General features: G+C 52.0%; 1 protein-coding gene across 1 annotated transcript; it reads left to right on the top strand.

The window, feature by feature from the left end:
* Nucleotides 1-7,462: 7,462 nt before the first annotated feature.
* LOC309685473 (olfactory receptor 14I1-like) lies at nt 7,463-8,398 on the top strand (the record flags this gene model as incomplete). Its single annotated transcript, XM_082501236.1, has 1 exon — nt 7,463-8,398. One exon carries the CDS (start codon nt 7,463-7,465, stop codon nt 8,396-8,398), a length of 936 nt encoding a protein of 311 aa, XP_082357362.1.
* Nucleotides 8,399-12,765: the final 4,367 nt, after the last annotated feature.

Raw genomic sequence — 12,765 nt, 5'->3', positions numbered from 1 at the left:
GAGCCTGGCATGGGTGAGAAAGGAGGTCCTGACTAAAATGAAGCACGAAGGGGCAGTCTAGAGAAGGTGGACGCTGACTGGCTTGTGGCCTCAATGATTCTTTGACTCTGTGGTACAGAGAGCCATTTGTGTGAGCGTGTGCTTGTCTGTGCCTGGGGGGAGCAGGGGCACGAGGGGATCCCGGGGCCAGGTTCTGGATAGATGGAAAGTGTCAGACCAGCTCTTGGAAGGATCCGTTTTTGCTGTGTGTCTATATGGGTAGATATCTTACACTAACATAATACAGCACACAAAGAGCCCACCCTTGTTTCCCTCTCTCCACTGGGCGTGGTTTTGATTGCCCTAGACACCTCTTTGTGTACCACAAGTCCTCCAGTGATGATAATGCATTTGGGGGGGGGGGGCAGGGAGGCTGGGTGAGTAGAGGGACGAGGCTGGCTCTGACAGGGGCCATGAAGCAGCTGCCCGGAGGTGACAGCAAGGACATTACAAGGAAGAAACTTATCCCTATTGACGTCATTGTTTCTAGGAAGGCAAAGCTCCCCTTGAGCCAGTGGTTGCAAGGAAGGTCAAGAGCAGAAAGAAGGGTTACGGGGACCTCCTTGCAGCCTGTCAGAACCTAGGAGGAGGTCATAAAAATACGGAGATAGGCTCTCCAATTTGTTGCATATTAAGAGGATGAAAGACAAGTGTTGGGTGAAAGAGGGGATGTTCAACCTGGAGATAAGGAGATTTTCCGCCAGTGTCAGGGCTTGTCCTGAGCCGGGTGGCCATGAGCCCCGCCTGCCCTTCTGTCTGCCATGGTTGGTCAGGTTGCTGTAACAGAGGTGCCCCCAGGATCAGAACCAAGGTGGGCCTCTTCCACCTGCCTCACCCCCTCCCCTCCCAAAGGACGGAATTCCTCTTGGGTGGGGTCTCTGATGATGATGACCTCAGCATGCCTGCTGGCCAGCATGTCTCCTGAGGGCCAACCAGGCTGCTGCTGTGGAAGTGCCCTCAGAATCATCACCATGCCAGCCATCTCCCCTTGGCCTGCCACTCCCCTTTCCCTCTGCCCCTATCTTGGCTCTGCTGGGAAGAGCGGTTTTGTGATAAACATCTTGTCCCCAAACTGCTGGGGCCAGCTGCGGGCCAGTCATGCTCCTACAACAGTAGTGGCCTCACAATCAAGATCAGAACTTGTCTCACCTTTGCCTGCCTCTCCCCATCCACTCCCTTGACTCCTCATCTCTGCTGGACCCCACCTTCAACATCCAAACCCCGTTACTGGCTTTTGCCTCTCCTCTGCCCCACGGGTTGCCAGAGACAGGGCGACACATCTTACGTTTAGGTTCTGCAGTGCTCATGGATAATTATTGTGATAAAGTGAGTGCTGAGATCAGACTCTATGGTGTGGAGCAGTTAAAACAGCAGATTGGCAGCAGTGACCATCATGTTGGTTTTGTAAGGGGGGGCTTCTGTCTATGTACCAAAAGGATCTCCTACTACCAAGATGTGTTTGGTGTTTCAAGCTGTCACTTACAGAGGTCCCACAAAATTGATCTGCAGTTGTGCCCGTGGGCTTCCAATATGTTGGTGCTGGAGTTGGGCTTTTGATCCAGGGTTGTCTGCATGGGTCATGGCACAAGAAAGGCAGTTCCTACACCAGAGATATATATCCTTCTTCAAGTTAGGCCCCCACCCGCTGCTCAGAGTCTTTGTCTGAGCTCACGCATGAACTTCGATAAACTCTCCTTGAATATTCTGAGGCAAAATCCAATGCTTATTGCCTTCTGCATCTACAGCATAATAAATATTGCTTTCCCTTACTATGCAGGCTGACCTAATGGGTCTTTTCACATTAATCCCTTTCATTGCTTTCTACAGACCGGTTAGTCTCACCTCTGTCCCTGGGAAGGTATTGGAGCGACTCATTCTGGATGTCATCTCCAAACACGTTGAGGAACAGGAAGTTATTGGAAGTGGTCAACATGGATTTACCAAGGGTAAATCGTGCTTGACCAATCTGATAGCTTTCTATGATGTTATGACTGGTTGGCTGGATGAGGGGAAAGTCGTGGATGTCATCTACCTTGACTTTAGCAAGGCTTTTGACACTGTCTCCCATGACATCCTCATTAGGAAGCTGAGGAAGTATGGGCTAGATGAGGTGACAGTGAGGTGGATTGAGAGTTGGCTGCGGGACAGGACTCAGAGGGTTGTGATCAGCGGCACAGAGTCTAGTTGGAGGCCTGTAACCAGTGGTGTCCCCCAGGGGTCAATACTTGGTCCTATTTTGTTTAATATATTCATTAATGACCTGGATGAGGGGACAGAGTGTATCCTCAGCAAGTTTTCTGATGATACCATACTGGGTGGGGTGGCTGACACCCCAGAGGGCTGTGCTGCCATCCAGCGTGACCTGGACAGGCTGGAGAGCTGGGCAGAGAAGAACCTAATGAGGTTCAACAAAAGCAAGTGCAAGGTCCTGCACCTGGGGAGGAAGAATGCTAGGCACCAGTACAGGTTAGGGGCTGACCTGCTGGGAGATAGCTTGGAGGAGAAGGATCTGGGGGTTGTGGTAGACAGTAAATTATCCATGGCCCAGCAATGTGCCCTTGTCGCCAAAAAGGCCAATGGAATCCTGGGCTGCATAGGGAAGAGTGTGGCCAATAGGTCGAGGGAGGTCATTCTCCCCCTCTACTCGGCACTGGTGAGGCCACAACTGGAATACTGTGTCCAGTTTTGGGCTCCCCAGTTCAAGAGGGACAGGGAACTGCTGGAGCGAGTCCAGCGAAGGGCAACTAAGATGATTAAGGGCTTGGAGCACCTCCCTTATGAGGAAAGGCTGAGAGAGCTGGGACTCTTTAGCCTGGAGAAGAGAAGGCTGAGGGGAGACCTTATTATGGCATACAAGTATCTAAAGGGTGGGTTGAAGGAGGATGGAGCCAGGCTCTTGTCCTGTCACTGGGATCCATTGAAGAGGGGCAATGGGCACAAGTTAGAACGTAGGAAGTTCCGTTCAAATACACGGAAACAGTTCTTTACGGTGAGGGTGACAGAGCACTGGCCCAGGCTGCCCAGGGAGGTTGTGGAGTCCCCTTCTCTGGAGATTTTCAAGACCCGCCTGGATGCAGTCCTGAGTAATGTGCTCTAGGCAATCCTGCTTTAGCAGGGGAGTTGGACTAGATGATCTCTAGAGGTCCCTTCCAACTCTGATAATTCTGTGATTCTGTGATTCTGTGATTGCCTTGGTTGGAAGATGACATTTTCCCACCTTGGGTCTAGATTGGTTGTGACTTCTGTTCGTGATGATATGTTACTCTGCTGGAAGCTGAGCTGCTGTTCCAGCTTTCTGTAGCTCATTTTCTAAAACCTTTAGTTCTGTTTCTAAATCTTGTGCTTGTCCAACTTCTAAGTCCAGCTGTTTGATTTGTATCCAGGGTCTATGTCTGTTTACCTTGAGATCTTCCTATCAAATTTTGATTAAGATGATTGTCTTTATTTTGGGAAATTCCTCCTCCTTCAATTTACAGATGGGTTTTTTTTGCACATTCTTTACCTTCTCATCCATTTCTCTCAGGAGATCCTGTGAATCATACATGGTACACCACAGGGTTCCAATGGCACCGGCTTCCTTTTTCACTTTGCAATGACTAACGTAAACTTGACAGGCTGGAGAAGTGGGATCTGCTGCTTTAAGACAGTGGGATCTCCTAGGGCATTTCCCTGGTTCAATCACCTGCTTATTGAGTTTGTAACATCCTTTTCCTCCTTAACGCATATTTTAGCTCAAGCTGCATGGTCTGTTTTATGCTGTGCACTTCCCATACAGCCTTTACACAGGCAAACACTAACAGGAATTTTGCTGCTCCAAGCGACTCAGTAGAAAAGAGTTTTAAATGTGTTTTCTGTAAGCTCCAATTCCAGATTGACTTTCCTTCGGAGGTCCATTGGTTTTGAGCACCCAGAAAGCCACACCAAAGGTGCATTGTGGGTCATTTCAGTCACCACCATCACCCACAAACCTTCCACTTTGACTGCAGGGCTTGCCTCTCCGTTTCCAGACCACGCAATGAAGTTGGGATGAGGCTGTTTGTTAGGAGAGCTTCCCAGACAAGATGCTGCTTGAGCCCAGCCAAGGGTGTGTCAGGGACAATTTCTCGAGACAGCGAACCAAATATTAAATGAACATGAAGTTATTTGTGGCTGGAATTCTGTGTGCAGGAGCAAGGACTGCCTTCAGTCCAACAGTGCAGTTCCTTCACCCTTCTTGCGGTTTGGGTCGGTCTGGCCACTGCGACAAACGACAGATGCTCTCCCTCACCTCTCTTTCCAAGGAGAGGAGGGAGAGAGAGAAAGGACTTGTCAGTTTAGATAAGTTAGTCAGTTTTGGGTCACCTGTCCTCTCTGATCCTATCCAAAGGTGCGACCCCTCTACACTTTACCGCTTCCGACCCTCCAACGGGGCATATAACAAAGTGAGCTGCCCTTGGTTGTTATAGCAAAAAGTCTAAGCAAGAGCCTCTCTGCATACCATGCCTTGGCATAAATTATAGATAATCAGGTTTTGTCACTCTGAGAGCCAACAGCTTATGGACAATATGCATTAAATTTCAGAGAGTTCAGTTAGTTCGAGGAGGCTTGGCTGCAAAGTAAAATTACTGAACAGAAAAAGGGTTCTGTTTCACCTCAAACCAGCACAGGTGGGCTGTTCTTTTGGGAGGGTATTAGGAGAATAAAAGAGAAGCACTCGAGATTTCAGGGAATGGAACGAGAAGCAAAGGATGCTGTTGGCCTTCTTTGCCCCAGGCTCCTGTTTTGCCTAATGAAACTGAAGGACCAGCAGAGCCTTTCCCGCAAAGCTGCCACCCAGCCACACTGCCCCTGCCCTCTGTCATTGCATGAGGTTAGTGCACCTCAAGGGCAGGACTTCAGAGTTCTCTTTATCGGACATCATGATATTACTTTTGGCCCATCCCTCTGGCCTGTCTATGTACCTCTATGTTCCTTCCCTCAACCTCCATGGCCTTTCAATGATTACGGGGTATCATTGAAAACGCTGGGACATTGGCTTACCCTGTCATCTCCCTCAGCTGCCACCCTTCCTGTCCCATAGACTGGTAAGGATTGTCTTAGTTAAGGTGACTTGGGAACAATCCACTGCTGGTGGTGTTCCTCCAGATTCCTGCCCCGAGACACAGAGCCCTGGGAGACCTTGCTGGGGCAGACTGAGGCAAAGAGGATGTAGAGAATCTCTGATATAGCTCCACCTGCTCTCTGAAACTCAGCAGTGGCCACACAGTGGCTTTGATTCTCCTAGATTAGATTAGGTTAGATTGAATTGCGATCTGGACTATAGCAGAGCTTGGAGGAGGCTGTCCTTGAAGACCAGCTGGACTGAGCTCTGCCACCATGTCACAGCTCTGTCTGCCACAGGAACAGCTCCAGCTCCTCCTGTCTGTGCCCCTGGCTGAGATCATTGCTGCAGGTTTGTGCGGAAGCCCCCCGAGCTGTGGCACCAGGCAAGCGGTGACTTGCCATAAGGAATCCTGGTACTACGAGTCCAACACCCAGTGTGTGCTATTAATGGGACAAGAAGAGAGGGCCATCTCTTCTTCTGCTGCGAGAAATAATACTGCTGGAAGTAAGTGTCTCTGCGCAGCTGAGGGAGGGAACATCAGAGATTGCATCAGTTTTTTTCACAGGCGGTTCCCCTGGAGCCCCAGGGACACCTCCAGGGAGCCCAGAGGGGACAGAGGCAGTGCCAGCGTGGGCTGGTCCTCTGCTGCTGAGCTGGGCCAGGGTTCTGGGATGGAGGGAGCTCCTGGCAAGCGGGCAGCACTGCAGAGAGACAGCTCTGCCCAGGAGCAGGGCTGGGGGCACTGCCTGCAGGCAGAGAGGGGAGACCTGCGAGGCAGAGAGAGCTTAAAGGCAGTAGGGAGTGGGGGGTGCTGAGAGCTCAATGGGGCAGAAATCTTCACCGCCCTCTGCGTGGTAAGTCTCGGGGTGCCGGGCAATGCAGCTCCAGTTCCTGGAGGGATCTCCTCCAGCTGGTCCATCTGAGAGCTGCTGGGCTCTGTCAGGAGGACTCTCTCAGTTTCTGTGCTGTAGAGGAGGAGGATGTGCTCCAGAGCAGGGCTTCCCTGCTGCCCGGTGAGAGGGAGGGGGCCCGAGGGCTGCCTTCTGCCGGGGATGGTTGTGGAGGTGTGCATAGGGGTGTGCAGGCAGCGGTGGGCAGGGCTGTCCTTGCCAGCAGGGTCCCTACACCCCGGGGCCGTGTGCCGGGGCAGGGACTCTGCCAGGGTCAGCTCTCCACCTGTCCGGGGAGCTCCCACGGAGCTTCTGTGGGGAGAAGCAGTGGGTGGAAGGAGTGACTGCCAGCAAGGCAGATGCCTTCTGTTGCTGAGATGGACCTGTGTGGGTCAGGGCTGCTCCAGATCCACATCACCCCCAGGACTTTTGCACAGAGTCCTTTTGAAAAAGGACATCGAGGCACCTTTCCCCTGAAAGGGAACAAGTCTGTGCTGTGGGATTTCTCCTCTCAGCTGCTGGGTGGGCAGTGGGAGGTGGGAATGGATTTCTCCTTTGTGGAGAAGGCACAGAGACCCCCGTTCTCAATAGCTCTTCCCTGAACCCCTCCTGAGCCCCCGCACACCCAGAGATGCCCCCGGGCAGCGCTGTGCTGCCAGGAGGGGTCTGCAGGGCAGAGCTGAGCACACAGCGGGTGGGATGGGCTCTGGGGCACTGGCAGGGAGGACACCCGGGGGCAGAGAAGCAGCTCCAGGCAGGGGCAGCTCCTGGCAGCCCAGACATGGGCAGGGACAGAGAGGGAGCTGCTGCCAGACATGCCCGGGCCCCCCTGCCCTGATCCCGGCACCTCCCGCCATACCCTCACCTTCAGACAACTTCTCCGCAGCAAGCCTCTGCTCTCCTCTCCCGCCCGCCCCACAGCCAAAGGGTCCAGAGCCCAAGATGCCTTCTCGGCAGCTGCACCTCCAGTCCAGGAGAAGTGTTTGTGTCCTACAAGTGATGCACAACATAAAAACAAGTGCCCTGCAGTGTCTCTGTCTGGAGACACTGTCACTGAGGAGAAGGCTTCACTGCACGCCTGCCTGACTCCCTCTCCTCGCTTCCTTTTTTCAGAGCACAGGCGCATTTCTCCTTGTTTCCCCACCCCTCTGTTGAACTCTGCATCTAAGGAGTTGGGGAGGGGGGTGCAGGTCAGCTTCTCTTCTGCCTCTGACTCTGGGAGTCCTGCCCCAGAGCTGTCCTCATGGAAAGTAGGTGACGAAGTAGTATTTTACCTGAAGGGAATGTGTCATTGAGTTTGTGGGGTTGGGAATGAGCTGGGTCATTCCTCATTCAGCTGTGGGAGGGGGATTTCTGTGAGGAATGGCATTGGGATTTCCTCAGAGAAGTCTCTCCCAGTTTGTCACTGCCTTTTCCTCCTTGGACAGGTCCCCCTGCCCAGACACAGCAAATGTCCAATGGCAGTTCCATCACACAGTTCCTCCTCCTGACATTCGCGGACACTCGGGAGCTGCAGCTCTTGACCTTCGGGCTCTTCCTGGGCATCTACCTGGCTGCCCTCCTGGGAAACGGCCTCATCATCACCGCCATCGCCTGCGACCACCGCCTCCACACTCCCATGTACTTCTTCCTCCTCAACCTCTCTGTTCTTGACCTGGGCTGCATCTCCACCACCGTCCCCAAAGCCATGGCAAACTCCCTCTGGAACACCAGGGCCATCTCCTATGCAGGATGTGCTGCACAGGTCTTTTTCTTTCTCATTTTTATTTCAGCTGAATATTTTCTCCTAACCATCATGGCCTATGACCGCTACGTTGCCATCTGCCATCCCCTGCACTACGGGACCCTCCTGGGCAGCAGAGCTTGTGTCCACATGGCAGCAGCTGCCTGGGGCAGTGTTTTTCCTTATGCTGTGCTGCACACGGCCAATACATTCTCACTGCCCCTCTGCCAGGGCAATGCCCTGCACCAGTTCTTCTGTGAAATCCCCCACATCCTCAAGCTCTCCTGCTCACACTCCTACCTCAGGGAAGTTGGGCTGATTGTGGTTAGTGCCTGTTTAGCATTTGTGTGTTTTGTTTTCATTCTGCTGTCCAATGTGCAGATCCTGAGGGCGGTGCTGAGCATGCCCTCAAAGCACGGACGGCACAAAGCCTTTTCCACGTGCCTCCCTCACCTGGCCGTGGTCTCCCTCTTTCTCAGCACTGGAGTGTCTGCCCACCTGAAGCCCCCCTCCATCTCCTCCCCATCTCTGGACCTGGTGGTGTCATTTCTGTACTCGGTGGTGCCTCCAGCAGTGAACCCCCTCATCTACAGCATGCGGAACCAGGAGCTGAAGGATGCCCTGTGGAAACAGGCCCAATGGACGCTGTTTCACCGACAATAACCTACCGCCTCTTCTCCGCACATTGCCCAGAGTTTATCTTAGACCACGAGCCTGAATTTTTCTCTTGTCATAATCCTGCTTATTGATATTTTTCTGGGTTTATACTACTTTTTCTGAGGCTTGATCCTACTGGGTCTGACCCTTGCACAACACTGAGTCAGATGTAGCTGGTCAGATAACAGCTCTTAAATGAAATGGGATGTCCCAGGTAGAATAGGGAGAAAATGGAGAAATGGGGAAAAAAAAAGACATGGGCTGAGATAAATATTGTTTAAAAGAACAGTAACAGAAAAGATACTATTACTGCTACTACTACTACTACTACTAATAAACAAAATAAAGTGATGCAAAGCAAATTGCTGTCACTTCCCAATGATTAACTCCCCAGCCTGTCCGGAGACGTGATCACCGATCCCTGCCCCCCTGCTAAGTCCCATTTATATACTGAGCATGACGTCTATGGGATGGAACATTCCTTTGGCCAGCTTGTCTTGTCTGTGGCCCCCCACCTTCAACAGGAAGTTGAAAAAGTCCGTGACAATATAAGCATCACTCAGCAACAGCTAAAACAATATGTGTTAGCAATGTTATTCTCATAGTCAATCCAAAACACAGCAGCTACCAGGAAGGATATTAACTATATCCCAGGCAAAACCAGGACAGCGTCCGCCCCTTATTCTATACCATCTACCTCATGCCCAGGTCTTACACTTTTCCATAAATCACCACCATTTTCCTGTCTTTGATATATGTATATATGCACACAGATATCATTCCCTTAGTCCATGGGCCATCCCACTGAAATGTCCCTTGAGTTCATTTAGTCCATGACTTTGGGCTCCATCTGTTGTAACTGTCTTTCCCGGCAGGAGACGTGGTGTGTGGTGTTGAATTGTTGCGTGCTGCATCTGGAGCTCGCAGCTGGTGTAGACGGCAGGGCCCATGCCCATCATCTGTGGGTCACTCTCACTGTAATATCATGGCTAGAGCATACGACAACTGTAGTAGTGATGGCATATAGTGGTAATTTAGCAATAAATATATAATTTGATTCATTGGCCATTCTCACCAAAATCAAATCCCCTTGAGGAACACGTTGGTCATCCCCATCCTCCCGCATCACCCACCAAGTGCACCAAGGGCCCTAAACAAAAGAAATCCCATGGATAGGATTGCCTTTGCCTGTGTCAGGAATAACCCGGATTTTCTTCCCGAACATATTCTTCATGTGCCCTGCGGGGACTTTATCTCCTTTCACAGTATGGAAAAGTTCTCACTGGGCAGGGACAGCTCCATAGCAGATCCTCAAATGTTACCTAACCAGGTGGCCTTTGCTAAATGGGCATCCCTGCATTTGAAGGTCCCACCACCCATGGCTCTCAGTGTAGTTTATAGCAGTCCGTTGTATCGTTTGATCTTCCCAGAGGCTCGTGCATGGCAGTGGATGTGATACACCCACCCAATGCCATGCTCTTTGGCCCGCTGAATGCTCTGCCTGTGGGATGAGGGTGTGCAGGCCCCGTGGCAGGCAACAGCGCCTGGCTCCGAGCACTGCCTGCTGACAGCTCACAGGAACAAACCAATCGTGGCATCATTGCCCTTAGGGCAGTGCCTGCTGCGACAGGGCAATGGGTAATAGTTCTAAGGTAGAAGAGGGTCGATTTATACTACATAGAAGTCTTTTCCTCTGTTTTACCAGGTAGAGAAGGGAGCAGCCAGAAACGGACTCCTAATGCATGTCAACTCCTGGCTACGTGGCTGGTGCTATCATGAGGGTTTTTGCTTTTATGACAATAAAATATGAACATGGCCTTTTAGAGAGGGATGGGATCCACCTGTCTAGAAGAGGCAAGGGAGTCTTTGGAAGCAGGCTGGCCAGCTTGGTGAGGAAGGCTTGAAACTGTCACATCCAGCTGGGCAATAACCACAGCCAACCAGAGCAGTGACAAATATTCCTTAGCGGACTCCCAAGGTGATATCCAGAAAGCCAACCACCTCCAGGGCGTGTACGACTGTGATGGATCCTCTCGCTCTCCTCCAGGGAACCTGCATGCTTGATGACCTCTCTGAAACGGCTGTACACACGCAGCGTGGTTAATGGACAGGAAGAAGTACAGAAGAAGCCCAGTGTGCAGTCACAGGGCCATGGTTTCATTGCAATTACAGAGACCTGGTGGGATAGCTCGCAGGACTGGAATGCTATCACGGATGGCTATGTACTTTTTTGGAAAGACAGGCCAGCAGGGTGAGGTGGTGGAGTTGCTCTCTATGGGACAGAGCAACTGGAACCATTGAGCTCTGCCTGCAGCTGGATGAAGAACGTGTTGAGAGCTTATCGTTATGAATTAAGGGACAGGCTACTGTGGGAGTCACTGTTGTGGGTGTTTACTACAGACCACCAGATCAGGAAGAGGAAGTTGATGAGGCCTTCTACAGACAGCTGGAAATAGCCTCATGGTCACAGGCCCTGGTTCTCTCGGGGGACCTCAGCCACCCTGGTATTTGCTGGAGAAACAACACAGCCAGGCACACACACTCCCGGAGGTTTCTGCAGAGCATTGATGAGAACTTTCTAACACAGTTGGTGGGGAAACCAACGAGGAGAGGTGCACTGCTGGGCATTTTACTGACAAATAAAGAAGGACTACTTGGGCATGTGAAGGCTGGGGTAGCCTTGGCTGCAGTGACCATGAGATGGTGGAGTTCCGGATCTTGAGTGGAAGAAGCAGGGCAAAATGTAGGACTGGAGCAGCTCTTTTATGAGAAACAGCTAAGAGAGTTGCGTCTGTTGAGCCTGGAGAAGAGAAGGCTAAGAGGGGATCTCCTCAATGCTTATCAATATCTAAAGGACGGGTGTCAAGAAGATGGGGCCAGAATATTTTCTGTGCTGCCCAGTGACAGGACAAGGGGAAATGGGCACAAACTGGAACACATGAAATTCCATCTTAACACAAGGATAAATGTCTTTACTTTGAGGGCACCAAAGCACTGGAAGAGGCTGTCCAGAGAGGCTGTGGAGTCTCCTTCTGTGGAGATATTCAAAAGCCGCCCAGCTGCATTCCTGTCCAACCTGCTGTAGGTGACCCTACTTTGGCAGGGGGGTTGCACTAGATGATCTCCGAGGGTTCCTTCCAACCCCTACAATTCTGTGATTCTGTGATCCCGTGGTTCTGTGATCTTCTATGTTTTCCGTTGGCCAAAGGGATTCCCCACCAGTGCACACGGATGCTGCCCTGTCTCTCAAAAGTGCTCCATTAGAGCTTGCAGCTCCCTGCACGTGTCCTGAACCACCTCTGGCACCTCAAATGTCACCCGATGTTTGCATCGGAAAAGCTCCCTCCTGGCGTCTGTCTCCATTGCTCACAGGGCAGCTCAGAGAAGGAGCTCACACTGATTTAGGGCAGCTGAGCTGAGGCAAGAGGAATCCCCGCTCCGGTCTCCCCAGAGCCTTCTCTTCTCCAGGCTGAACAACCCCAACTCTCTCAGCCTTTCCTCACAGCAGAGGTGCTCCAGCCCTCGGAGCATCTTTGTGGCCTCCTCTGGACCCACTCCAACAGGTCCATGTCTCTCCTGTGCTGAGGGCTCCAGAGCTGGAGCAGCACTGCAGGTGGGGTCTCACCAAAGCAGAGCAGAGGGGCAGAATGCCCTCCCTCGACCTGCTGGTAATGCTTCTTTTGATGCAGCCCAGGATACCGTTGGCTTTCTGGGCTGCGAGCACACATTGCCAGCTCATGTCCAGCTTTTCACCCCCCAGTATACCCAAGTCCTTCTCGGCAGGGCTGCTCTCCATCCCTTCATCCCCCAGGCTGTATTGATATCAGGGATTGCCCCAACCCACGTGCAGGACCCTTCACTTGGCCCTGTGGAACCTCATGCTGTTTATACGGGCCAACTTCTTGAGCCTGTCCAGGTCCCTCTGGATGACATCCTGTCCGCTGGGAGTTTCAATCGCACCACTCAGCGTGGTGTCATCAGCATACTTGCTGAGGGTGCACTCGATCCCACTGCCTATGTCATTGATGAAGATATTGAACAGTACTGGTCCCAGTACGGATAGCTGAGGTTCACCGCTTGTCACCAGTCTCCATCTGGACATGAGGCCGTTGACCACTACTGGATGGGACCATCCAAGCAGTTCCTCATCCACCGAACAGTCCACCCTTCAAATCCACATCTCTCCAGTTTCACAGAATCACAGAGTGGTCAGGGTTGGAAGGGACTTCTGGAGATCATCTAGTCCAATCCCCCTCCCAGAGCAGGGTCACCTACAGCAGGTTGCACAGGACACGCCCAGGCGGGTTTGGAATGTCTCCAGAGTGGGAGATTCCCCCACCTCTCTGGGCAGCCTGTTCCAGTGCTCTGCCACC

The sequence above is a fragment of the Vanellus vanellus genome, assembly GCF_965231255.1.
Source record: "Vanellus vanellus genome assembly, contig: HAP1_SCAFFOLD_76, whole genome shotgun sequence".
Lineage (NCBI taxonomy): Eukaryota > Metazoa > Chordata > Aves > Charadriiformes > Charadriidae > Vanellus > Vanellus vanellus.
The sequence above is the reverse complement of the archived record's forward strand: the minus strand, read 5'-3'. Positions and strand labels throughout refer to the sequence as shown.